At 45.0% G+C, this 27,909-nt stretch overlaps 1 protein-coding gene across 3 annotated transcripts; it reads left to right on the top strand.

Annotated features, from left to right (window-relative positions):
• Window positions 1-122: 122 nt before the first annotated feature.
• Window positions 123-27,758, top strand: Dhdds (dehydrodolichyl diphosphate synthase subunit). Of its 3 annotated transcripts, none has more exons than XM_090335502.1 (9): window positions 123-227; window positions 668-755; window positions 2,672-2,788; window positions 5,968-6,095; window positions 9,269-9,385; window positions 10,343-10,444; window positions 14,456-14,570; window positions 16,784-16,891; window positions 25,608-27,758. In XM_090335502.1, exons 2-9 carry the CDS (start codon window positions 693-695, stop codon window positions 25,848-25,850), a joined length of 993 nt encoding a protein of 330 aa, XP_090191628.1. In that variant the 5' UTR covers window positions 123-227; window positions 668-692; the 3' UTR covers window positions 25,851-27,758. The 3 variants fall into 3 exon arrangements, with proteins under 3 accessions (XP_090191628.1, XP_090191627.1, XP_090191626.1); XM_090335501.1 differs by having other exon boundaries at window positions 5,968-6,110; window positions 25,611-27,758; XM_090335500.1 differs by having other exon boundaries at window positions 5,968-6,110.
• Window positions 27,759-27,909: the final 151 nt, after the last annotated feature.

The following is a 27,909-nucleotide window of genomic DNA, read 5'->3' as shown; positions in this document are numbered from 1 at the left end:
CTCCGCGGGCTCGAGCCCTTCCCGCCCCTAGCTCAGTGCTGCAGAGCTGGGCTCCGCCCACCTCGTGACGGAAGGGGCGTGTCCCAGCGCCCGACGGTGACGTGTTCTTTCAGCGCCACGTCGTGAGGAAGTGCTGGCGCCCTGTAGGCACGGAGGGAGGGTAATTGGCAGTGGAGGGTCTGTGGTGCGGAGACGAAAGCGAGGAGACATCCGCGGCAGACTGGAAGGTACAACTAAGAGGATGGATTGTCGTAAGACGGCTGAGGTCTGAGGCAAAGGGTGTGGCAGCGGAAGGCTTAGTGACCGGGAGCGCCAAGTGGGAAATGGCTTGGCGAAGTGGGGGGCGGGGGGAGAAGTGGGGAAAGATGAAAATGTAGGCACCGTTATGTGCCAGGAAGCCGCTCGGATACTTAGAAAAAGTGCAGATAACGAGGAAGGCTCACCAGAACGGGAGGCAGATGGACCAAGCAGAGGCCCCATTTGGCATATACAGCTCTGGGTCGTGAAAGGTTAGACCATTGGTTTTGGATGATAATGCTGTCAGCTTGCCACAGCCATGGTGATTCCCTGAAGTTAATTATTGCTGTTTCCAAGTGCTGATGACTTACGGTCTGTTAGTTTCTGTCTGTCTGTCTCTCGGGTCTACCTCATTGTTGTCTTGTTCTAGGTAGTCTTTTGACTTGGCAAGGACTATGTCATGGATCAAAGAAGGAGAGCTGTCACTTTGGGAGCGGTTCTGTGCCAATATCATAAAGGTAAGTCGTGGATCAGAACACAAGCTAGCCTTTCATCAGAGCCTATTTAAATTAAGCAATCTTTGAAGTTAAGGGAGGTTTCACCAACATATCCAGAGACTTAAAATTGCAATGTAGTTTTGACATCTCTATTTCTGGTACTGTTATTTTATGTCAGTTCTAGAACTTGAACTCAGGTCTTGGGCACTGTCCCTGAGCTTCTTTTGGTCAAAGCTAGCCCTCTATCACTTGAACTATGGCAGCACTTCTGGCCTTTTCTGTTTATGTGGTAGTGAGGAATCTGAACCCAGGGCTTCCTGCAAGCTAGGCAAGCACTGTACCACTAAGCCACATTCCCAGCCTGGTAATGTTATTTTTCCAGTAGCATTTTCAGGAAAACCAGGATCTCCCAATATTATTTGGCAGCATAGCTTGTTTTCCTTTCTTTTTTTTTTTTCTGTTGGTCATGGGACTTGAACTAAGGGTCTGGGCACTGTCCTTAAGCTCTTTAGCTCAGTGCTAAACCTCTACCACTTGAGCCCCAGCGCCACTTCCCATAGTGTGGTTTTTCTTCCTTTTTCCTTTCTTCTTTTTTTTTTTTTTTTTTGGTTGTTCATGTGGCTTGAACTCTAGGCCTTGGCAATGTCCCTGAGCTCTTCAGCTCAAGGCTACTGCCCTATCCCTTGAGCCCCAGCACCACTGTCCATTTTCTGCTGGTTAATTGGAGATACAAGTCTCATGGATTTTAGTGCTCCGAATGGCTTTGAACCTCGATCCTCAGATCTCAGCCTCCTGAGTAGCTAGAATTACAGGCGTGAGACATCATGCCCAGCCATAGCTTGTTTTTCTATATAGAAAAAAGAAATTTGGGGCCCTGGAAGCGTGGCCTAGTGGTAGAATGCTTGCCTAGCATGCATGAAGTCCTGGGTTCAATTCGTCATAATTACATACACAATAAAAGCCAGGGGTAGTACTGTAGCTCAAGTGGTACAGTGCTAATCTTGAGATAAAGCACAAGGACAGTGCCAGGCCCTGAGTTCAAAACCCATCACTGACAAAAAAAAAAAAGAAAGAAGGAAAGAAAGAAATTTGTTTTCCTGGAGCTCTTGATCCATTGTTAGTATTGTCTTCTGGGTTTAGATGGAATAAATAAACTTTTTTTTTTTTTTTTTTTTTTTTTTTTTTTTGCCAGTCCTGGGCTTGAGCTCAGGGCCTGAGCACTGTCCTTGGACTTTCTCAAGGCTAGAGCTCTACCACTTGAGGCTCAGCACCACTTCCAGTGTTTTCTATGTATGTGGTACCGAGGAATCGAATCTGGTTCTTCGTGTATGCTAGGCAAGCACACTACCACTAGGCCAAACTCCCGGCCCCATGTTTTTTGTTTTGTGGGTCTTGGGGCTTGAACTTGGCCTGGTTGCTGTCCTAGAGCTCTCTAGCTCAAGGCTATGACCCTACCCCTGGGCATTGCCCCAGAGCTCATGAACTCAAGACTACCACTCTACCCCTTGAACCACAGCCCCACTTCCCCTTTTCTAGAAATTAGTTGGAGATAAGAGTCTCATGGTATTTAAGTCTTTAGTTCCAGTCTGGCTTTTAACCTCTATCCTTAGATCTCAATCTCCTGATTGCTAGGATTACAGGTGTGAGCCACTGCGCCTGCTGCCCTACCCCTTGAGCCACAGCACCACTTCCACTTTTCTGGTTGCTAATTGGAGATGAGTCTCACATGGAGCATGATCTGGCTTTGAACTACGGCCAGCCTCCTGAGTAGGTAGGATTACAGGAATGAGCCACTGGCACCTGGGAGGCCTCAGTTTCTGTGTAGCTACCACAGAGAAACTAAGGCCTAATGCTATTATGTTCAGATCTGTCAGCTTCTTCAATCTGGCTTTCCAGAGAATATGAGATCAATTTTTCATTTGTTTCCTTTTATACAGGCCGGCCCAATGCCCAAGCACATTGCATTCATAATGGATGGAAACCGTCGCTATGCCAAGAAATGCCAGGTGGAAAGGCAGGAGGGCCATTCACAGGGCTTCAACAAGTTGGCTGAGGTGGGTGTGAGTGGTGGAACCTAAAATGAATAGCCCATGAGAAATAGAATAAAACTAGAACATGAGCTTCTGAGTTTCCTGAGGTTTGAGAGGGTTTTGTTTTATTTAAAAAAAAAAAAAATACCAGTGGTCAGCTGGTAATGTGGCTTAATGGTACACTGCTTTCCTAGAAGGCAAGAAGCCCTGGGTTCAGAGTCCACATAATTAAAGCTGGAAGTGTCGCTGTGGCTAAAATGGTAGAGTGCTAGCCTTGAGCAAAAGAAGCTCAGGAGCCAGTCTCAGTGGCTCACACCTGTAATCCTAGCCACTCAGGAGGCTGAGATCTGAGGATCGCAGTTCAAAGCTAGCCCGGGCACTAAAGTCCATGAGACTTGTATCTCCAATTAACCACCAGAAAACCGACAATGGCACTATAGAACTTTGCACCTGATGGTTTTGCTCATTGGCTGGCACTCAACCAACTAAGTCATGCCTCCAGTCCCTTGGTTCCAGCTTCCTGGCATGAGAATAAGCCTTTGTGGCCAGGGCAGTAACATTTTTTCTTTATTTTAATTTCATCTTTTTTTCCGTGTAGGGCTTGAATTCTGGGCCTGGGCACTGTCCCTGAACTCTTTTTTTTGCCAGTCCTGGGCTTGGGCTCAGGGCCTGAGCACTGTCCTTGGGTTTTCTCAAGGCTAGAGTTCTACCACTTGAGCCATAGCACCACTTCTGGTATATTTTCTATGTATGTGGTACCGAGGAATCGAACTAGGGTCTTCATGCATGCTAGGCAAGCACTCTACCACTAGGCCAAACTCCCAGCCCCTATCCCTGAACTCTTTAGCTCAAGGCTACTGCTCTACAAGTTGAGCCACAGCACCACTTTTGGTTTTCTGGTGATTAATTGGAGAAAAGTCTCATGGGGACTTTTCTGCCTGGGCTGGCTATGATTACAGGTTTGATCTACTGGCACCCAGCTCAACACTGTGATTCTTAATTCTTAGTTCAGTTGTAAAATTTCTTTCCTCTTCTGGCTTTGAATCATGAGCCTCAGATTTTTAGCCTCCTAGGCACTGTCCCTGAGCATTTCAGCTCAAGGCTAGCAATCTACCTCTTACGCCCCTTCCAGTTTTCAGTTGGTTAGTTGGAGATCAAGAGAGTCTCATGGACTTTACCTGCCTGGGCTGGCGTTGAACCATGATCCTCAGATCTCAGCTTCCTGAGTAGCTTGGATTACAGGTGTGGGCCACCGGCACCTGGCTCAGTTTCTGAAAAGGTGGTATTTCTGCTTATCTGTTTTCTATTCTGAACTCTAGAACATGAAGCCTTTCAGGTAAGTTACAGAGGCATCTGTTTAGTTGCTTTTATTAAGATCACATTTTTCACTTGTTTTTGTTTGTTTGTTTCATGGGGCCTGGGTGCTCTCTGAGCTCTTTTGCTCAGTGCTACTGCTCTACCACTCCCCCCAACCCCGGTCGTGGGACTTGAACTCTGGGTCTGTTCCTAAGCTCTTTAGCCCCAAGGCTACCGCCCTACCCCTTGAGCCACAGCTCAAGTTTAGCTGGTCACTTCTGGGTATTTTTGTTTGGCCTTTTTTCTCTAGTTTTTCTTTTTGGTGATGTTGGAAATCAAACTCAACGTCTCACGCTTGCTAGGCAATTACTCTGCACTGAGCTGTGTCTCCAGCCCCACACGAGACATCTTGAGTCATTCCATCAGGAGGGTGCTTAGATGGTGCACGAAGACCTTTCTTTCTTTCTTTCTCCTTCCTTCCTTCTTTCCTTCCTTCCTTCCTTCCTTCCTTCCCTGTCAGTTGTGGGGCTTGAACTCGGTTCCTGAGCTCCTTAGCTCAAGGTTATTGTCCTTCCTCTTGAGCCACAGCACTACTTCCAGTTTTCTGGTGGCTAATTGGAGATGAGTCTCATGGACTTTAGTGCCCGCAGTTGGCTTTGAACCGTGATCCTCAAATCTCAGCCTCCTAAGTAGCTAGGATTACAGGTGTCAGCTGCCGCTTCCAGCTGCTCTACCACTTGGATATACCACTCAGCTTCCAGTTTTCATGTGATTAATTGGAGGTAAAGGTCTCATGCACCTTCCTACCCCAGCTAACTTTGAACCATGATCCTGAGATCTTAGCCTCCTGAGTAGCTAGATATACATGCATGAACAACTATCATCTGGCCAGCACATTTCTATTTCGGCAGTGTTACTGTTCCCTTGCTTTTCCCCAGTTTTTACCTCTCACCCACAAGTTTGTTCTTTTCCTTTCCTTTCCTTCTTTGTTTTCTTTTTTTTTTTTTTTGCCAGTCCTAGGGTTTGAACTCAGGGCCTGAGCTTTCCTTGGGCTTTCTCAAAGCTAGAGCTCTACCACTTGAGCCACAGCACCACTTCCAGCTTTTTCTGTGTATATGGTACCAAGGAATAAACCCAGGTTTTCATGTATGCTAGGCAAGCACTCTATCACTAAGCCAAACTCCTGGCCCCTCTTTCTTTTTCTATGCTATTCCTGGGTCTAGAACTCAAGGCCTGCATACTGTCCTTGAGCTTTTTTCCAATCAAAGCTAGCACTCTTATCTTTTAAGCCACAGCTTCCACTTCTGACTTTTGGATGGTTAATTGGAAATAAAATTCCACAGACAGCATGGTACTAGTGGCTTACGGCCATAATCCTAGCTACTCAGCAGGCTGAGATCTGAATCAAGGTTCAAAGCCAACCCAGGTAGGAATAGTCTTATCTCCAGTTAACTCCAGAAAATTGGTAGTGGAGCTGTGGCTAAAAATACTAGCCTTGAGTAAAAGAGCTCAGAGATAGCACCAGGTCCTGAGTTCAAGTCCCACAAAAGGCCCCTCTGCAACTTTGGTCAGGGGAGAAGTCTCTTTCAGCTGGATGCGATGGCACACTTCTGTAATCCTAGCTATTCTGGAGGCTGAGATCTGAGGATTATGGTTCAAAGCCAGCCTAGGCACTAAAGTCCATGAGGCTCTTCTCTCCAATTAACCACTAGAAAATGAGAAGTGGCACTGTGACTCAAGGATAGGGCAGTAGCCTTGAGCTGAAGAGTTTAGGGATAGTGCCCAGGCCCAGAGTACAAGCCTCACCACCACAACCAACCAATCAACCAACAAATAAATAAATAAATAAAAATCTTGTCTTCACAGTGTATGAGTATTCCAACTGTTTGTTTTTTTTCCCTTCTTAGACTCTACGCTGGTGTTTAAACTTGGGCATCCTAGAAGTGACAGTCTATGCATTCAGCATTGAGAACTTCAAGCGTTCTAAGAATGAGGTTGATGGCCTACTGGATCTAGCCCGGCAGAAGTTCAGCAGGTTGATGGAAGAACAGTAAGGTTTTGTCTGAGGGGAGGATGTGTTTTCACCCCTCCAGCCTTTCCTTAGCCCTCACAGTTCTGTTATATGAGGCTTATTTAAGAGACTCTAAGGGGCCTGAAGCGTGGCCTAGTGGTAGCATGCTTGCCTTGCATTAATAAAGCCCTGGGTTTGATTCCACAGTACCACATACATTCAGAAAAAGCCTGAAGTGGTGCTTTGGCTCAAATGAGCTAGCCTTGGGAAAGCCCAAGAACAGTGCCTAGGCCCGAGTTCAAGCCCCAGACCAGCAAAAAAATAAAAAATAAAAAAGAGGGAGGGAGGACTCTAAATCCTCTTAATTTTAGATCTACCCTAGTGGCAAGAATCAGAATTCTGCTTTGTCTTTTTTTTTTCCTAAGATGACATTTATTTGAGGGATATTTCACAGAACTTAAGAACATGTACAGGCAACCTCATGCAAAACAAACCAGGATTTTGAATCAATCTGGCAGTCACTTCATACTTTCTCTGTACAAACATGCTTTTTCTGCTTTGAAAGACTAACCCAGAATGATATAACTCCCTTAATTGTGGCCAGATGAGTGAAAGTAAACATGAGGCGTCCTTTTCTGCTGTGCTGAGTTTCCTACCAAGTTCCTGTATACCTCTTGCACAGTGTCTTACATTTGGGATGATGCATAAGACCCCAGTGGGAGAAATGCCAGTATTATCCTCAGCTTTTATATATTTAGACTTAACTTACAGAGCAAAGCTAGAAAAGGGTGAGGAGATAGTTTGATAAAGATTGTTTGTTTTGAAGTATGGCACTGTCTACATCCAGAATCACTCAAAAATCATTACAACTGTTATGCTCAGCTCTGTGCATTATTGAGGCTAGAAAAATAAGAGACTAGAGCCTGGGAGTTCTGGTGGAACTGGACCTAAAAGAACCTTGTAGGAAGCCGATTTTTGTCACTTTTGTTCTTGTTGTGAAACAGGGTAGCAAGGAGAACAGCCAGGCTTCCCTCAGTCTTTTTAGGGTGGTTGAATCCTGTACCATGGATGTTGCTGCATACTTCATAAGAGTATCCATGTTGCTCTGAGCTTGTGGCACAGATGGACGAAGGGGTCAATATTCTAGGCATTTCTATTCTTCTGCACTTCATACTCCTCTTTCTTTCTTTTTTTTTTTTTTGTTAAATGTTTTATTTTTGTGCCAGTACATGGATTTGAACTCAGAGAATGCTGTCCCTTAGCATGTCCCTGTTAGGCTAGTGCTCTAACAGCTGAGCCATGCATTCGCTTCTAGCCTTTTGATAATTAATTGGAGATAATTGTCTCGTTGAGCTGGCTTCAATTTGGGATCCTTAGAGCCTAGCTTCCTCACTAGGATTACAGGAGTGAGCCATCAGCAACAAGCTAATTTTACCTCCTTAATTTTTTTTTTTTTGCCGGTCTTGGGACTTGAACTCAGGACCTGGACACTGTCCCTGAGCTCAAGGCTAGCAATTCTACACCTTGAGCCACAGTACCAATTCTGGCTTTTTCTATGTATGTGGTACTGAGGAATGGAGCCAAGGACTTCATGCATGCTAGGCAAGCACTCTACCACTAAGCCACAGTCCTGACCCCTTACCTTCTTTGAATATTGTCTGTATACCAGGCCTTAACCTAAGAAACAGTCTTATTATCAGCATATTATAAGAAAGATGTTAGCCCAGTTTTAGAGATGAAAAAAGATCTAGGTGATCACTCTAACTTAACTTCTCTGGGGTTTTTTTGTTGTTGTTGTTGTTTTTATTTTTTTTTAGTAAAGAATTTATTAACATTGATTTTTACATCCTATTTCAAATGTCATGTTTAACAAACAAGTGTTTAAGAAGGAAATCGCTATATACAATCACTGGCACATAGATTTTAGAACATAATTAAAATTAAGCTGAGGGTGTGTGTGACATAGACACAAATTCATATATGTAATTTAGTTGTTTTTTTTTTTTAAGCTGTGTTATTATTTTGGGGGTGGGGTTGTCTTTTCTTTTCAAATACTAGGGATCAAACTCAAGACATTGTCCTTACTAGACAAACACTTAGCTACTTAGTTAATCCTAGCCCTTTAGTCTAATTTGATCTAACTGTACATTTGTCCTTGATAGCTTCAGCAAGTTTTCAAAATTAGGTGATTAGAGTTTGCCTCACAAACTTCAAACTAATATCAAAGTTAACAGTTGAATGGGGTTGATAGGCTTTAGATATGGCCATGAGTTCTGGCTCAACAGTCTTTAGAACAACCTGCAGGAGATCCATACCCTGCAATATTAAGCTCCCACTTCTCAATCACATAGCACTTAGTTTCTGCATAGCATTCCCAGGGGAGGGAAGCTTGTGGTTAACAGTGAGTTCAGACTCTGTGTGCAGAAGTGCTACCAGGATTAAGGGGACAAGCTCTGAACCAAGACTCTCCAGATTCAAGTTTAGGTTGTCCATTCACTTGCTGCCTGAACAAATTAACCTCCCTGTGCCTCACATTCCTTATCTCTATATGGGCACTAATTCTGGTGTGTGCTACAAAGGTTGTATGATGATAAAATATATCAATGGATTAGCAAACATAATTAACATTAGCCAATGTTGTTAGCATCCTTATACCAGAACATGACTAATACAACCAATTACATAGATCCTACTCTAAAGGAACTTACTCACTTGTCAAAATGAGACAGACAGGGCCCGGAGTTTGGCCTAGTGGTAGAGTGCTTGCCTAGCATGCATGAAAGCCTATGTTCGATTCCTTGGTGCCACATACATAGAAAAATGCTGGAAGTGATGCTGAGGCTCAAGTGGTAGAGCTGTAGCCTTGAGAAAGTCCAAGGACAGTGCTCAGGCCCTGAGCTCAAGCCCTAGACTGGCAAAAAAAAAAAAAGAGAGAGAGAGGAACAGACAGACAGACATATCACACAGTAAAATGCAGCTTGCCAACAAGGACACTTGAGAAGATGTAATTAGTGCTCAATTCAGACACAGTGCCTATTACTTGCATCTTAACACAGTCCCTCTCAGACTGTCCTGTCTGAGCCTCAGTACTCTAATGAACTTCTGTTAGAAGCTGATATTTAGTTCTTACCTAAGCCCCTGGACCTTGCAAATTCAGTAGGTGCTCTGTCTCAATCTGGCTCCTTTTTCCCAATCAGAGAGAAGCTGCAGAAGCATGGGGTATGTATCCGGGTTCTGGGTGATCTGCATTTGTTGCCTCTAGACCTCCAGAAGCTGATTGCACAAGCTGTACAGGCCACAAAGAACTACAACAAGTAAGTTTTCAGATGTCCCCTCAAGGACCTGTCTCAGTCTTTGACTCCTTTCTTGTTTGTTTGTTTGTTTTGGCCAGTCTTGGGCTGAGCACTGTCCTTGGGCTTTCTTTTTTTTTTTTTTTTTGCATTTTTTTTATTGTAATTAGTAAATGTCCTTGGGCTTTCTTAAGGCTAGAACTCTACCACTTGAGCCACAGCACCACTTCCAGCTTTCTCTATGTATGTGATACTGAGGAATCAAACCTCGGGCTTCATACCTGCTAAGCAAGCTCTACCTCTAGGCCAAACTCCTGGCCTCCTTTGTGGCGGGCTGGGAGTTTGGCCTAGTGGTTAAGGTGCTTGCCTAGCATGCATGAAGACCCGAGTTCGATTCCTTGGTACCACATACATAGAAAAAAGCCGGAAGTGGTGCTGCTGAGGCTCAAGTGGTAGAGCTCTAGCCTTGAGAAAACCCAAGGACAGTGCTCAGGCCCTGAGCTCAAGCCCAGGACTGGCAAAAAAAAAATATATATCTATATATCTGGAGGCTCAGAGACAGCACCTAGCCCCAGAGTACAAGCCCCATGACACCCTACCCACCCTTCACCCCCCCCAAAAAAGTCTGAGCTCTGAGGATTATAATTCAAAGTCAGCTTAGGTCGGAAAGCCTGTGAGAATTATACCTACAATTAATCACCAGTCTACCACTTGAGCCGCATCTCAAGTGGTAGAGCACTAGCCTTGAGTGAAAAAGTTTAGGGGCTGCCAGCAAGCCCTGAATTTTGGTCCCAGAACTGGCAGCAGAACAAATAACAAAACAAACCTAATAGCTTGTTTATACTAAGAACTCTTTGAAATCACACAGTCTCACCTTTCAGCACAAATCAGTTATTTCCGGGGGAGTGGTGAGAAGAGTGGAGTTGTCCTTTTAGGAAAGGGGTTCTAATCTTGGTAAATCATTCTGCTCTGTCTCCTTAGGTGTTTCCTCAATGTCTGCTTTGCATACACATCCCGTCATGAGGTCACCAATGCTGTGAGAGAGATGGCCTGGGGAGTAGAGCAGGGGCTGCTGGACCCCAGGTATGCTGGGTTTTTTCTCATGGTAACTACTAGGAAAATAGACATGTGCCAAATGTGAATACATCTTCTGTACTTGGTCCTAGCAGGACCCTAAATGAATATACATGACAAGATCTAAGAGATATCCATACAACCTCATTATCGCCACTTTAATTTTTTTCTGAGTTTATCACATACTAAGGAACTCCTAAGAATAGCAAAGGAGAGCATGAGTCAAGGCCTTCCCAACAATGAGAAATGATGCCCTCTTTACTTTTTGGCAATTATAATTAATTAATTAATCAATTAATTAATTTGCCAGTCCTGGGCTTGAGCTCAGGGCCTGAGCCCTGTCCTTGGACTTTCTCAAGGCTAGAGCTCTACCACTTGAGCCTCAGCACCACTTCCAGTATTTTTCTATGTATGTGGTACTGAGGAATCGAACCTGGGTCTTCATGCATACTAGGCAAGCACTCCTAACCCACTTTTTGTTTTAGGGTTTGTTTGGTTTTTTTTGCCAGTCCTAGGTTTGAGCTCTGGGCTGAGTACTGTCCTTGGACTTTCTCAAGGCTAGAGCTCTATCACTTGAGCCTCAGCACCACTTCTGGCTTTTTTTTCCTATGTATGTGGTACCAAGGAATCAAACCTGGGTCTTCGTGCATGCTAGGCAAGCACTCTACCACCAGTCCAAACTCCTGGCTCCTTCCTAGCCCACTTTTTGGCAGAATTTTTGCAAGTGGAGCTATGGCTCAAGTGGTAGAGTGCTAGCCTTGAGCACAAAAGTTCAGGGTCTGCCCCTAGGCTGAATTCAAACCTAAGTATCAACACACATGGAAAGTATGTCTGAGGATGTTCAAGTAGTAGAGAGCCTTCCTAGCACTCAGCACCTGAGTTCCAAGTTCAATACCCCTGTGGGTAGGGGGGAATGGGAAGAATTAGGAATATAGCACAGTCCTGGATCATGGGAAAACCCATGCTTCCATCTTTAATACCCACAAAATAAAAAGTAAAAAAGTAAGATATTGTTTTATTAAACTGGGAAAAATAAGCAGGAAAGAACATACTCTGTTTCTTTTGGATTTTGCTTTTTGGATAGGCTGGTCTTGAGCTAACTAAATAGTAAAGCTGGACTCAAAGCTGTGATCTCCCTGCTTGCCTATGATTTAAACTCTGATCTTGCTTTCTCCTCCAACTACAGTACCTTACCTTTCTTTCTGCCTGTAGCTCTGCATGTTTTCTCCTGCCCAAGTTCTTTGCCTGGCTCATTTAATAACCTGCCTCTCTGGGTTTCTCATGCCAGTGGGCTGCTAGGATCAGCAAGGTCAGGAACTAGTGTCTCAGCCCACTAGCTCCTGCCTCTTGCCTTGCAGCTCCATCTGGGCTCATCAGGGCCTATTATTCAAATTTAGGCAAATCCTCAGTTATATCAGAAAGTTAATTTTTGCAGTTAGGCTCTACCTAATAGTTTGATTTTTATTGTCTCATTACTGAGACCCACCTCCTCTTCCTTTTTTTTTTTGGTTGGTTGTGGGGCTTGAACTTTGGGCCTGGGCACTGCCCCTGAGCTTTTCAGGTCAAGACTGCTGCCCTACCCCTTGAGCCATAGCACCACATCTAGTTTTCTAGTAGTTAATTGGAGATAAGAGTCTCACAGACTTTAGTGCCCTGGCTGGCTTTGAACCATAACCCTCAGATCTCAGTCTCTGGAGTAGCTAGGATTACAGGCATGAGCCACCACACCCACTTCTTCTTCCTTTGCTCATTCTCAACATACAGAAGGAATAAAGTAGAGCCTGCAGAATAGTTAATAAACTTTTTCAATGAATTACTTTGAACAGCTCATGACCTCCTATAGGCCTCTGTTTTCTTTATTTATAAAATAAGAGGAATAGAAGTAATTGCTAACATTTACTCTGTGCTAGGCACTTATTAAGTGCTCTACCTGCTTTTTTTTTGGCGGTCATAGGACTTGAACACTGGGCCTAGGCTCTGTCCCTGAGCTCTTTAGCCCAAGGTTAGCACTCTACCATTTTGAGCCACAGTGCCACGTCTGGTTTTCTGGTGGTTAATTGGAGGTAAGAGTCTCACGGACTTTCATGTCCCATCTGGCTTTAAACCAGGATCCTCAGATCTCAGCCTCCTGAGTAGCTGTGATTAAACACATGAGCCACCAGTGTCCAGCATTTTGTGTGTGTGTGTGCGTGCGCGCGCTAGTTCTAGATCTTGAGCTCAGAGCCTGAGCACTATCCCTGAGCTTTGTTGCTCAAGACTAACACTCTACCACTGAACCATATGCCTTAAATCTAGCTACTTAGAAAGCTAAGGATCAAGATTCAAACCAGCCTGGGCATGAAACTCTTATCTCCAATTAAACAGCAAAAATCATGTGAGCTGTGGCTCAAGTGGTAGAGTGATATTCTTGTGCATAAAAGCTTCAGGGATATCACTGAGGCCCTGAGTTCAAGTCCCAGGTCTAACATACATGCAGGAGTTTGGTTTAGTGGTTAGAACACTTTCCTAGCATGCACGAAGACCCAAGTTCAATTCCTTGGTACCACATACATAGAAAAGGCCAGAAGTGGTAGAGCTCTAGCCTTGAGAAAGCCCAAGTGCCCAGGCCCTGAGTTCAAGCCCCAGGACTGACAAAAAATAAAAAGTCTCAGGCATGAGCTACCAACATCCAGCTACTCTTATTCAGATCCACCACTCCTGTGTGTGTGTGCGCGTGTGTGTGTGTGTGTGTGTGTGTGCGCGTGCGCGTATGTGCGTGTGCGTACGTACGTACATACATACGTACATACATACATACATATGTGTACACACTGGTCCTAGGCCTTGAACTTTGGGCTTGAATATTACTTGAGGTTTTTTTGTTTGTTTGTTTGCCAACCTGGGGCTTGGGGGCTTGAATTCAGGGCCTGACCTCTATCCTTGGGCTTTCTTAAGGCTAGAGCTCTACCACTTGAGAAACAGCTCTACTTCCAGTTTTTTAGTAGTAAATAAAAGTCTCACAGACTTTTCTACACAGGCTGGCTTTGAAACAGGATCCTTTGATCTCAGCTTCCTGAGTAACTAGGATTATAGGCCTGAGCTGATGCCTAGCTCATCCATCACTTTTTTTTTTTTTTTTAAACTTTGTTATAAAGAATGTTAGCCTTGAGCAAAAGAACCTCAGGAACAATGCCCAGGCCCTGACTGCTCCCCATCCCCCACCAAAAAAGTAAGAATAGATGTACCTTATATAGTTTTAAAGTTTTAAAATCATTTGTGGGGCTTAGGGTATAGCCCAGTGGTAGAGTAGTTGCTTAGCATGCATGAAGCCCTGGGTTCAATCACCAACACCACAGAAAAAGAAAAAGGGAAAGAGAGGGATAGGGGACCAGGATGAGGAATAAGAGGAAGGTAGGAGTTAGGAAATCAGATCATTTATGAATTTAGTGATTTTTTTTTGGGGGGGGGGGTCATGGGGCTTGCACTCTGGGCCTCAGCACTTTCCCTGAGCAATTCAGCTCAAGGCTACCGAACTACCCTTGAACCACAGCCTCACTTCCCATTTTATACTAGTTAATTTGAAATAAGAGTTTTACATTCTTTTGTACCTGGGCTGGCTTTGAACCTAGATCTTCAGATCTCAGCCTCCTGAGTATTTAGGATTATAGGCATGAGCCACCACACCCCACTAGTGAATTTTTATTAAGGGCCTTTCCTATAGCAAATAATATATTTAATGGTAGTCTGTAAAGAAGTGGGAAGCCTTATGCGTGAAATCAAGACAGTTCTACAAAAAGACTTGTTTCTGGACCGGGAGTTTGGCCTAGTGGTTAAAGTGCTTGCCTAGCATGCATGAAGACCCGGGTTCGATTCCTTGGTACCACATACATAGAAAAAAAGCCAGAAGTGGTGCTAAGGCTCAAGTGGTAGAGCTCTAGCCTTGAGAAAGTCCAAGGACAGGGCTCAGGCCCTGAGCTCAAGCCAAGGACTGGCAAAAAAAAAAAGAAAAAGACTTGTTTCTCTGTCTCCTCTTCACCTTAGTGATATCTCTGAGTCTTTGCTTGATAAATGTCTCTACACCAACCATTCTCCTCACCCTGACATCTTGATACGGACTTCTGGAGAGGTTCGACTGAGTGACTTCTTGCTCTGGCAGGTAAGTGCTTCCCAAGCAGAGCTGAGATTGTGCTGGGCTGAATACTGGGTCGGATGCAACAGCTCATGGTTACAGAAGCAAGGAGGCTGAAATGTGGAAAAGCATTTCCAGCTATACCTGGGGTCCTGGCTTTGCAAATTTGTGTAATTCCTGCTTTCCAAAGTGCAAGACATCCAAAAATCAAGCTTTCTAATAATAGTGAACATAGTCCTGAACTTTTGGTAACATGTCAGCCTCTATGTAAGTTTAGTCCATTAAGGATCTAAGCTACCTGCAAACTCTCAGGAGTTTGCTGTGGCATCTTTTCTCAGTTCTTCCAACTAGGCAATCACTGCAAAGCACTTAGACCAAATTTTAAGCTGTTGTTGCTTAATTCTTTCCTCCCCTGTTGACCAGACCTCTGAATAGCATATAACTGAGGGAAGGTTTTCTCTAAGATAGATTGCAGCTGGACATAGTGGCTCATGCCTGTAATCCTAGCTACACAGGAGGCTACACAGCCCAGGCACAAAGTCCGTGAAACTTATCTCCAATTAACCACCAGAAAACCAAAAATGGCACTGTGGCTCAAGTGGTAGAGTGCTATCTTTGAGCTGAAGAACTCGGGGAGAGTGCCCAGGCCCAGAGTTCAAGCCCCAGGACTGACAAAAAAAATTATTAGGTATTGAAGATGCTTTTCGTCTTTGATTATACTAAAGAAAGTATAATGTTTCGAATGATTCTGTGACCTACTCTGCTGTTCAAGTTTGCTTTGGGCACTGAGATTTTAGAGACAAGTGCTGGATTAGAAATATAACTGACTGTCTGCCTAGCATGTACAAGGCCTTAAAGAAACAGACAAATAAACAAATAAATAACTATACTATACTGGTCAACTAGAGGACTTACAGAATAGGCCAACTTAGATAGCTCTTCAGCTCGAGGCTACCATCCTACCCCTGGATCCACAGCCCCACCTCCTGTTTTTTTAGAAATCAATTGGAGATAAGAGTCTCATGTTCTTTAGTGTCAGGGCTGGGGGCTGGCTTTGAACAGTGATCCTCAGATCTCATCCTCCTGACTAGCTAAGATTGCAGGTATGGGCCACCGAACCTGGCTAGGAACCTTATATCTTAAAAGGACCCCCCAAAAAAGGGACCAAGAAACAGTGCTCAGGAAAAGGTGACTATTTTATTTTATTTATTTATTTTGCCAGTCCTGGGGCTTGAACTCAGGGCCTGGGCACTGTCCTTGGGCTTTCTCAAGGCTAGAGTTCTACCACTTGAGCCACAGCACCACTTCCAGTTTTCTGGTGGTTAATTGGAAGAGTCTCACAGTCTTTTGTGCCTGGTCTGGCTTTGAACCAAGATCCCCAGATCTTAGCCTCCTGAGTAGACAGGATTATAGGCGTGAGCCACCAATGCTGGTTCACTGCAGGTTTTTACCAGTTTGTGTCTCAGATGACCTCTAAGAGCCAAGTGCCGATAACAGTACAAATATTATTTCATAGTCTGAAACTTGGCTCAGAAAAATCTTGTAGAAGCCAGGTGCAGTAGCTCACAACTATAATCTTAGTCACTCAAGAGTCTGAGATCTGAGGATCAAGGTTCAAAGCCATCCTGGGCACTAAAGACTCTTGTCTCCAATTAATATCTAGAAAATGGGAAGTGGAGCTGTGGCTTCAGGGATAGGCAGTAGCCTTGTGCTGAAGAACTCAAGGACAGGGCCCAGGCCCATAGTTCAAGCCCCATGACCCCCCCCCCAAAAAAAAAAAATTGGTATAAATTATCTAATCTATGGCCAGGAATTGACCTAAGTGGTAGAGTGCTTACATGCATGAAGCCCTGGGTTCGATTCTTCAGTACCACATACATAGAAAAAAGTGGTATTGTGGCTCAAGTGGTTGAGCTCTACTCTTAAGAAAGCCCAAGGACAGTGCTCAGGCCCTATGTTCAAGTCCCAGGACTGGCAAAAAATAATGAGGGGGGGAGGGGGGAAATTGTCTAGTTTTACTTTGTTGTCAGCAAATGATCTAGCTGCCTCAGACAGCATCCCTTCCTCCTCCATGAAGGAATCAGAGCTAGTGTCAAAAGCAGAGCTATAGCCCTGGATGCCTGGGCAAGCTCTTTTCTGGACTTCTTCCAGCTCAGCTTGCTTCTCCCTGGGAGTACTGGCCAGCAAAGTGGCTCAGCCACATGTAACTAAACATACTCTTCTTTCTCTTTCTGTCACAGACTTCCCACTCCTGTCTAGTGTTCCAACCCATTCTGTGGCCAGAATACACATTTTGGAATCTCTGTGAAGCTATCTTACAGTTCCAGAAGAACCATAACACACTTCAGGTAGGAGTCTGGGGCTGGCCTGACTGGATACATTAGAAGAGAAGGTTAGCACTGATTGGCCACCTGGCTATGGATGTCAAGCACTTCTTGACAAGCACATGGGGGTGATGGTGATAATGATGATGATATTGCTACCACTCGCTGAGCATTTACTGTGAATGAGCATACACTGCAAATATTTTACATGCAGTTCCTTATTTAATGTTCCCAAGTACTGATTCAGGCAAATCCTAGTACCGCTTTTATATAAGTGAATAACTAGAAGAAACAATTTTAGGGATGTGTAACCAATGAGAAATAAAGGTTTCAATGTCTTAAGAACTCAGGAGAGAGGCTGGGAGTTTGGCCTAGTGGTAGAGTGCTTGCCTAGCATGCATGAAGACCCAGGTTCTATTCCTTGGAACCATATATATATAGAAAAAAGCCAGAAATGGTGCTGTGGCTCAAGCCTTGAGAAAGCCCAAGGACTGCACTCAGGCCCTGAGTTTAAGCCCAGGACTAGCAAAAAAAAAAAAGAACCCAGGAGAATAGTTTATTAGAAGGATTGTCCATTAGTCCTTGAAGATATGGCCTGACATGGTGCTATCCACCTGTAGTCTTGGGTGCTCAGGAAACTGAGACAGATTTCAAGTCAAGATCAGTATAAGTTTGACAGGAGAAAAAAAAGTAACGGTGTATGCACAATCCAAGACTCTTCTAGAAATGTTAAGAATAACATTGAGGGGCCGGGAGTTTGGCTTAGTGGTAGAGTGCTTGCCTAGCATGCACGAAGACCTGGGTTCGATTCCTCGGTATCACATACTTAGGAAAAAGCCAGAAGTGGTGCTGTGGCTCAAGTGGTAGAGCCCTAGCCTTGAGAAAATCCAGGGGCAGTGCTCAGGCCCTGAGCCCAAGCCCAGGACTGGCCAAAAAAAAAAAAAAAAACAATAACATTGAATGAAACCATATTATACAACAATTTTGATTTTTTTTTTTTTTTTTTTTTGGGTGGGTCATGGGCTTGAACTCGGCCTGGGCCCTGTCCCTGAGCTCTTCAGCTCAAGGCTACCACCCTACCCTTGAGCCAAGCCCCACTTCCCATTTTCTAAAGGTTAATTGGAGATAAAGAGTCTCAGGTCCTTTTGTGCTCGGACTGTCTTTGAACCTTGATCCTCAGATCTCAGCCTCCTGAGTAGCTAGGAGTGAACTACCACGTCAGGCCCAAGTTTTAATTTTGATCACCAAATTTTGAAAATTTCACTAGGAGCCATTTACGCTCATCTGATTAGCACTCTATTTTTTTTTAATGTATTGCTATTATAAAGGTGATATACAGGGCCGGGAGTTTTTTGGCCTAGTAATTGAGTGCTTGCCTAGCATGCACGAAGACCCAGGTTTGATTCCTTGGTACCACATACATAGAAAAAAGCCAGAAGTGATGCTGAGGCTCAAGTGGTAGAGCCTTGAGAAAGTCCAAGGACAGTGCTCAGGCCCTGAGCTCCAGCCCAGGACTGGCAAAAAAAAAAAAAGTGCTATACAGAGAGGTTATAATTATTTAAATCAGGTAAGGAATATACCCCTTCCCTCATTGTCTCACAGTTTTCCCTCTGATTGTCACTGTTAATAATAACTGGGGCCGAGAGTTTGGCCTAGTGGAAGAGTGCTTGCCTGGCATGCACAAAGACCCAGTTTGTACCATATACATAGAAAAAGGCCTAAGTAGGGCTGTGGCTCAAGTGGTAAAGCTCTAGCCTTGAGAAAGCCCAAGGACAGTGCTCAGGCCCTGAGTTCAAGCCCCAGGACTGGTAATAATAGTAATAATAATAATAGTGATAAGGTTGAGGCTGCTAATATACTAAGATTTCATGTACCTTTCCTTATTGAAGCCTTCTAATAACCCAGCAGATTTGGTATCCTCATTTTTCAGATACAAAACAGGAGCAAAGAGACCAAGTAACTATTCCACAGCCACAGAACTAAGCTTGTGTTTTAAAGTTATACCTCTGCTGCCTTTATTTTTTTTTTTTTGATACACTGATATACTATCACTTGAGCTACAGCTCCATTTTATTCTTTTTTCAGACTACCTCCTGGCATTAAGCCATGATCCTTAGACCTCAGCCTTCTAAGTAGCTAGGATTATAGGCATGAACTACCAGCACTGGCCTGGTAGTTCTTTGTTATTTGAAATTATAATTTAGGGTCGGGAGTTTGGCCTAATGGTGAAGGACTTGCCTCATCATGCATAAGGCCCTGGGTTCGATTTTTCTGTACTATTTACACAGAAAAATCCAGAAGTGGTACTGTGTTTCAATTGGTAGAGCGTTAGCCTTAAGCAAAAAAAAGCTCAAGAAAAAGCAGAGCGGGTGGCTCACACCTGAAATCCTAGCTGCTCTGGAGGCTGAGATCTGAGGATTGTGGTTCAAAGCCAACCCAGACAAGAAAGTCTGTGAGACTCTTATCTCTAACCACTAGAAAACAGGAAGTGGCACTCTGGCTCAAGTGGTAAAAAAATAGCCTTGAGTTGAAGAGCTCAGGGACAGCACCCAGGCCTAGAGTTCAAGCTCCATGACTGACAAAAAAAAAAAAAAAAAAAAAACAGCTCAAATTTTTAGAAATAATTTTTTTTGGGGGGTGGATATTGCTTAAGTCTGGAGATATAATGGGCAGGATGAAGTAGTATGTCAAGGCTTCTCAGTCTCCTTGGTTTAAGGGCCCATTGGGAGAATCTCATGAAAAGTCATGGGCCATATTTAGTCACAGATCTACTTTCCACAGAAGTACATTTGTCACTCACTTACATAGAATACTTTCAGTGGGTACATGTTATCCCTGAAATCTGTTTGTAAGTTCCAAGTCCAGAATTCCTGGCATAAGTCAATCACTTCACAAAAATAAAAGTGCTAGCCTTGAGCAAAAGTAGCTCGGAGATAGCACCACTACCACCACCACCCCCGCACCCCATAGGTCATAGGGCTTGAACTCTGGGTCTGGGCACTGTCCCTGAGCTCTCCCGCTCAAGGCTAGCACTCTACCAGTTGAGCCACAGTACCATTTCTGGTTTTGTAGTAGTGAATTGGGGATAAGAATCTTATGGGCTGACTTTGAACCGCTATCCTTAGGTCTCAGTCTCCTGAGTAACTAGGATTACAGGCGGGAGTCTCCGCTGCCCGGCTTTTTCCTCCTTTTTGATTGGAAAGCTTGAAGTGAGGCTTGTACCTGATTTATTGACCTAATATACCAGCATTTGTTAGTAATGATGATTGTTACTTTTTGTGTGTGTGTGTGTGTGTGTGTGTGTGTGTGTGCCGGTTGTGGGGCTTGAACTCAGGGCCTACGCACTGTCCTTGGACTTCTCTCAAGGCTAGAGCTCTACCCTTGAGCCTCGGCACCACTTCCAACTTTTTTTTTTTCTTTGTATGTGGTGCTGAGGAATCGAACTTGGGTCTTCGTGCATGCTAGGCAAGCACTCTACCACTAGGCCAAACTCCCGGCCCCTATTAATCACTTTTAAGGATGATCATGATAATTGTAACTATCATCTTTAAACACTTTGCTTTACAGCCACGATATTGAACATGGATCCGTTTACCCTTATAGTTAGATGGTCATAAGTACTTGTCTTTAGGATTTCTTGTTTTATCTTTTTTTTTTCTTTTTGGGGTGTGTGTGTGTGTCCATCCCTTTCCTACCAGGTCAGTGGCTAATTTTAACAGTATACCTGTTTCTTCCTTTCCTGTTTACTGTTTTAAATCAGCTGTTACAGACAAAGAAACCAGTTAATCAAGCATGTTAGAATTATGTATCAAATGAGAGCAAATAGCTCTGCATGAAGTTCCTTTGCATGGGACATTCTTGTGTCTAGGCCTCTCACTTAATCTTTTACAGTAATTTTAGGTTTCCTACACATGGTTGTCACAGGAGTTACTGCAGGTTTCCTCTTTGCCATAATAGTCCCTCTGAGACCCAAGCGGATGTTGAGCACAGGAGAGACCAGTTAGCTGGCCAGTTTTCTGCCTTCCTGTATATATGACTTTTTTTTTTTTTTTTTTTTTGGTCAGTCATGGGGATTGAATCTGAGCCTGGGCATTGTTCCTGAGCTCTTCAGCTTAAGGCTACCACCCTACTCCTTGAGCCACAGCGCCTACTTCAGTTTTCTGGTAGTTAATTGGAGATAAGAATCTCACAGACTTTAGTGCCCAGGCTGGCTTTGAACCTTGATCCTCGGATCTCAGCCTCCTGAGTAGCTAGGCTTACAAGCCTGAGCCCCTGTGCCCGGCCCCAAGATTTTGTATTCTTAGTTGAGGACACATACAAGTAAACAAATGTGTAATGTCACTCCTGATTCTATTAAAACAGTGAGGAATATGTGGAATGATGTGCTAGAAAGTAATGGAGGAAGTATATTGATAGGTTAAACAGTTTAGGTTAAGAGTAGAGATGAGAGATGAGGCTGGAGAAAACTGCCAACCTCTGATCTCAGTCTCCTGATTAACTCTGTGTGAGCAGGTGGCACTTGACTTTTGGTTTCTTTTTCCTTCTCTTTCTTGAGCAGGTTGCTCTTGGCTTTTGGTTTCTTTTTCTCCTTCCTTCCTTTCTCCTTTCTTTTCTTTTTCTTTTTTCTTTTTTGCCAATCCTGGGGCTTGAACTCAGAACCTGGGAGAAAAAGAATCTCAGGCACAGTGCCTAGTCCCTGAGTTCAAGCCCTAGGACCAGCATCAAATGGGGAAAAAAAGTGTCATGAATTTTCTTACCTGAGCTGATTTCAAATCATGATCCTCAGACCTCAGCCTCCTGAGTAGCTAGGATTGTAGGTGTGAGCCACTGTACCCCGCTCTAGAACAGTTACACCTCAGGACTCTCCACCATTCTCACCATGAACCACTAATTCTTGGCAAATAGTAACTAGTCTCTGGCTTGGCTACTGGCTCTATTGCTGGTATTCAATTAGGAATATCATTTGGAGGAAGCCTGTTGGGAGCCAGAGTGGAATCAAACTGTACCTTGACTTGCATCAGACGATGGCTTTATTGTCTTATTGTTTTCTGGCCCTATTCTATGTAAATGACCTGAGAATTACCATATGAATGTAACACCTGGAGGTTCCCTGGGTCTGGAGGAGGGAAGAAGCGGCAGTCTCGGCAGTCTTTACCTGGACTGCGGACATCCCGGACCCGGTGTGTCTGTCTCTCTTCTATTTCTTGCTAGTCCTTGCCCCCGATTTCAGGAACCCCAATCTACGAACCCTGGTTTGCTGCCGGTTGGCCCCGGCAGAAGCCTAAACTTCATGAAGTGCTTTTTTTAGGGGAGGGACAGGTAACTGCTGGAGTTTGAACTACTGTGATTCTTTTTGTCTTTGGTTCTTGAGTGGCTAGGACTACAGGCATGAGCCACTGTACCAGGTTATGAGATACTTTTAAGCAGCTCTGCATTTCCTCCCTCTTGAGCTGGTTGCTTCCATCCTTTCTGTTCTGCCAGGACTTTACCTACATAGCTCTGGCTACCAGAGACAATAGGCTTTATTATGGTATTACTCCTCAGTCTAATGAGATAGGTACTATTATTCCCATTTTGCAGATTAAGAATAGCTTGAGAGCCAGGAGCGGGGCCTAGTGATAGAGTGCTTTGCCTAGCAGGCATCAAACCTGGGTTCAATTCCTCAGTACCATGTACATAGAAAAAAGCTGGAAGTGGTGCTGTGGCTCAAGTGGTAGAGCTCTAGCCTTGAGGAAAGTCCAAGGATAGTGCTCAGGCCCTGTGTTCAAGCCCAGGACTGGCAAGAAAAAAAAAAGACTTGGGGAACTCTTTTGGACAGGAACTTCCTAGACCCCAGAGCTCGCTCTTCCAACACCTGCAGCGATGCCTGTTCTTCACAGAAGAATGTTCTTCTTCCTCCACATTCTCTTTGAATCCTCTCCATTGGTTATGAAAGCCAGCAAAAATTCTGAGTTCTTCTTGTTCCTTAACCTTTATCAATCATGATTGCTTACTCCTCTGAGCTTGCTTGGCCTTTTTGCTTGCTTCCTTGATGACCCTTTTTCATATTTTTCTTTTGCTATATGATACTCTATATTCATGGCTGTGTCCTTGTCACTCTGTGAGCTCCTGGCTTACTGGATTGGGTCTTGGGCACCTCCATAACCCCCAAGTCGTTTACATAGTATCCAGCATTCTCTTGACCAAGGCCAAAATGAAATCTTTCCCACCAAGCTGGGCGCTCTCACAGCAGCTGCTTCCACCTGTAGTCTTCATAGCGCAAGTGACCTCATCACAGCAGCAAAAGGCTCTCAAATGTCTGGGACCATTCCAGAGCCTACAAAGAGACTTTAGAATTTTCCTTTTACTTATACAGTAGACTTTTTTTTGAGAGACCTTATTGACCTAACTGATGTTCTCCTGAACCTCAGATAATAATACCTCCCTTGCAGCTCCATTCTGAGAGTCAAGTAAGGCAAAAGATAAGTACTTATGCACAGGTAGGACTCTTTTTTTTTTTTTTTTTTTTTGTAGGTCATGGGGCTTGAACTTGGCCTGGGCACTGTCCCTGAGCTCTTCAGTTCAAGGCTACCACCCTACCCTTGACTTTTTGTTCTTGTTGTTTTGTCAGTCATGGGACTTAAACTCTGGGCCTGGCATTGTCCCTAAGCTCTTCAGTTCAAGGCTACTACCCTACCCATTGAGCCACAGCACCATTTCTGGTTTTCTAGTGATTAATTGGAGATAAGAGTCTCATGGACTTTAGTGCCCAGGCTGGCTTTGAACTAAGATCCTCAGATCTTACCCTCCTGAGTAGCTGGGATTACAGACATGAGAGCCACCATGCCCAGCTTTTTTTTTTTTTTTTTTTTTTTTTTTAATGAAGACAGGGCAGTCAAGTAACTTACCAATTGACTAGACAAGTCCTGGACACAGGTACCATAATACGAGGTCATAAGTGGTAAAGTCATCAGTTTAAGAAAACCTAGGCTGGGAGTTTGGCCTAGTGGTTAAAGTGCTTGCCTGGCATGCACGAAGACCCGGGTTCGATTCCTCGGTACCACATACATAGCAAAAAGCCGGAAGTGGTGCTGAGGCTCAAGTGGTAGAGCTCTAGCCTTGAGAAAATCCAAGGACAGGACTCAGGCCCTGAGCTCAAGCCCAGGACTGGCAAAAAAAAACAAAAAAACAACAAAAAAAAAACCTATAAGTATCCTATATAAGAAAACGCTGTTGGGCTGGGAGTTTGGCCTAGTGGTTAAAGTGGGGTTTTTTTTTGTTTTTTTTTTTTTTGTGGTTAAAGTGTTTGCCTAGCATGCATGAAGACCCAGGTTCAATTCCTCGGTACCACATACATAGAAAAAAGCCGGAAGTGATGCTGAGGCTCAAGTGGTAGAGCTCTAGCTTTGAGAAAGTCCAAGGACAGTGCTCAGGCCCTGAGCTCAAGACCAGGACTGGCAAAAAGAGAAAGCAAGAAAGAAAAGGGGGGGGGGGAGAAAACGCTGTTACCAAGGGCCAGTGGCTCATGCCTGTAATCCTAGGGGAAAAAAAAGAAAATGTTGTTGCCACTTGGTGTTGTGGCACAGGCCAGTAGCCCCAGCTATTTGGATATTTAGGCAGGAAGATTTCTTGAGCCTAGAATTTTATGACCAGCATAGGCAACACGGGAGCACCCTATCTCAAAAATAAAATAAAATCCCCACCAAGGTTACTCACTCATGGAATGAGTTTGGGAGGAGGAGCTCTGGTACAAAGGCTCAGCAGGTCTGATAAATTGGCAACAGCAGAAAATAGTGAAGTATGGCCACAAGCGGCCTCCACGTCCCCTGGAAGCATGTGATAGTCATTGTGATTAGCTGGTTCACTGTGCAAGGAAATCCCAGGTTCCTGAGAGGAAAAGGCAACCTCTCTGCACTTAGGAGTTGATGGTTTATCTGGGTCACACACACAAAGAAATGCTGTTCCGGAATATTGCCACCCAATGTTGGTCTGGTTTCAGGAGTTCTGGGGGCTCTTTGGCAGAGCTTCTTTCCTAGCAGACAAAGCAGGCTATAGATCATAACACCTGTTCTAGGCAGATGTAGTAAGTGGCTTAAGAGAACGTTCATAGGAAAACTGTCTATTGGCTGTCACCATGCAAGAGGCAGGTCTGGAACTGAAGCAGCAACATGGCTTAAGGACCTGGGAGGGTGCCACCGCAGAGTAACCTGGGAGAGCAGAAGTGACCCAGTGAACAGTAGCCCACAGAAACAGGACCTTCCCTGTAGCAGACAGGAGACAATAACAGCATATAAAATTGCTGTTTCTGTCTGAGAACCTGCTAATATGCTCGAGAGGATTTTGCATATATTATCTCTAATCCTTAAAACCACTCTTCAAGGTAGGCACAACCCCCACTTTACAGATGAAGAAATGAGGTTAGGAGAGGATTTTCCAAAGCCATAGAGCTCACTGGGTGGGGAAATCAGAAGTCAGACGCACATGTGTCTGGTTTCCTTCCAACTGGAAGGCCAAGAACAATTTTAAGGACTATAGATGCTTCCACACAAACCAAACCAAGATAGAGCCATAGCTGTTTCTGCCCTACCTGTATAACATGGGCACCATCCTGGCATACCTGCCCAAAACTTCCTAAAGCGGGTACAAATTCCACTGTGCTATCTCACTTGGTCCACCGTGTGCCCCCCCACCTCCTCCATCCGTTTCATCCACACTTAAAGAACAATCTTCCCACCCCCACCTCACCCCCACTTTTCTCCAGCAGAAGGCCCGAGACATGTATGCCAAGGAGCAGAAGAGGAACCAGCTGGAGAGGGACCGGGCTGCAGTGGCAGAGCAGCTGCTGCGAGAGGGGCTCCAGGCCAGTGGGGACGTCCAGCTCCAACGGACACACTTGCTCAAACTCTCAGCCAGACGGGAGGAGCGAGTCCAAGGCTTCCTGCAGGCCTTGGAACTCAAGAGGGCTGACTGGCTGGCACACCTGGGCACCACACAGCCTGAGTGAGGCTGGACACCAGCCACTTTGTCCTGCCCTTTACCTCCGGGCCCCATTCCCTTCCTTTCTTGGTGAAAGGCACCTCCCTCCTGGTGATGAATTCTGCTCTGCTCCCCTTGCTTGGCAGGAGAGTCCCCAGGGCCACATGCACTGATATGGATACCTTTGACTTGCCTGGGACAGTAGTAGCTCCTGGGAGGATTGAGATGATAGTATTCCACAAGGACACTAAGCTCAACTCTTGTAACCAGCAGATGTGGAGAACACAGGACCCCAACCCAACTGGCTGCCACTCCATCCCCCTGTGCTCTTGGATGCGCTTTGTTTCCATGAGTATGTCTTTCAGTGTGTAGAACTGAAGGGAAGATGTCTTTCCCAAAGCTCAGACTTTCTCCAGTCCATCTTCCCCACCAGACTTTCACAAAAGATTTGGCTCTACCTTGGGACTGCTGGTAAATAGCTAGTAGGCAGCCAGAGTTATTTAGGCAAGGAAGAAATGGGCAGGAGAGACATAAAATTTGCCCATTTGCTGCTCCTCCCCTTGGCTCTCCACCTGGGATTTGCTATTGAGGGTCTATCCCCACCCACCACGCAGGACTGATTGCTCACTGAAAGGCTCAGCGCCCCCAATAGTGCACAGAAGCCAGGCGGGTGATTACAATCCAATTACCTATTGTCGACTCAGCCCACACAAGCTTTTCTCCCCCTCTTGCAGGGCTTGGGCCAGGCTCTGTTCCCAGTGAAACTAGCCCCTTGCATGGCTACAAGGTAACAGAATGGCCTGTGGGCCCTGGTGAGTCTAATCCAAGGTTCACACATCAGGACTGAGCAGAAATAAGCATTTCTCCCAAATGGTTCTGCCTTCTGACCCCTGCCTTCACCATTACAAACTCTGGATTCCCACCTCAAGTCTCAGAGGCTACTTAAGCAAGTATCAAGGCCATTAACCCTTAGCATGGCAAACTTTCTGTCCCTCTGTAGTGGGAAAGCTAAGGCTGCCCAGCAGGAGGAGGGGGGCAGAGTAAAGGCTGTGTCTTCCCCCTTACCTCCTCCTGCCAGGCGAGGCTGCCTGCTGCACAGTTGCTGGATTAGTGCCTGTGATGAGCTGTCTGCCTGGCAACTGTGCTTCAGGTGTCCCAGAGCAGCAAGTACCAGCCAGAAACGCCAACTGAACACTACTTTCCAGTCTTCTCATCTTTCCTGCAAGCCGTTTTCCCAGCATCTTCAGGAGAGAAGTGGGATCTTGTACATCCTGTAGACCCCCCCGCACTTTCCTGTACCCCAGTCCTGTCCTACCTTTATTTAGGATACCTCTTACTGGGGATGCCTTGGCCATCTCTGCTCCCACAATGAAGTATAAATACCAACCACTACAATTGAGAAACCAGTCTATGCACCCTCTGGCAAGCCCCCTTACACACCTGGCACTCTCCACAACCAGTCCCTGGCAAAGAGTTCCCAGAGAGCAGGTGCTGTACATTTTCCAGCTTTACAATGGGGCTGTTGACAGCCTTAATTAGGGAGGCATGAATTATGTGGCTATAACGAAGAGCCCTACAATTAAGGCGGGAGTAGAGGCAGCAAGCAGAATCTGCCCAGTGAGCATGGCTGTTGGGTCCCGTCTCTTCTCCCTTTCCTTCCTGGTTGGGGTACAGTAATGGAACAGGGCTCTGGGAAGGTACACTGAAGGGTGGAGTAGGAAGAAGCTGTTTCAGGAGGCATCTCGGGGATGGGAAAGATGCAAATTTGTTGCCCAAAGAAGCAAAATGTTTTTCTTTTTGCTGCTCTGATTTGTGCAAACTAGTCTCACCCTTGCCTCAAAAAGTCAGGCGAGACCATTTGTCCCCTTGTCTGAAAGCCAGTCCCCATGTTGAGACTATTTATTCTGCTCTTGTGGGTCTAAATAGATTTTTTTTTTTAATCTTAGATGTAAGATTTGTCTAACAGCAAGGGAAGTACGACCTGCTTCGCTCTGAAATTTTGTCCTCCCTGGGGTGCGCTTGGCTAACTCCAGGCCCCTGGCTTTGGGCTGAAGCACACCAAAAGAGCCCTTTTGCCATCACACCTG

This window comes from Megascapheus bottae, chromosome 6 (assembly GCF_031878675.1).
Source record: "Megascapheus bottae isolate mThoBot1 chromosome 6, mThoBot2.hap1, whole genome shotgun sequence".
NCBI lineage: Eukaryota > Metazoa > Chordata > Mammalia > Rodentia > Geomyidae > Megascapheus > Megascapheus bottae.
The sequence above is the reverse complement of the archived record's forward strand: the minus strand, read 5'-3'. Positions and strand labels throughout refer to the sequence as shown.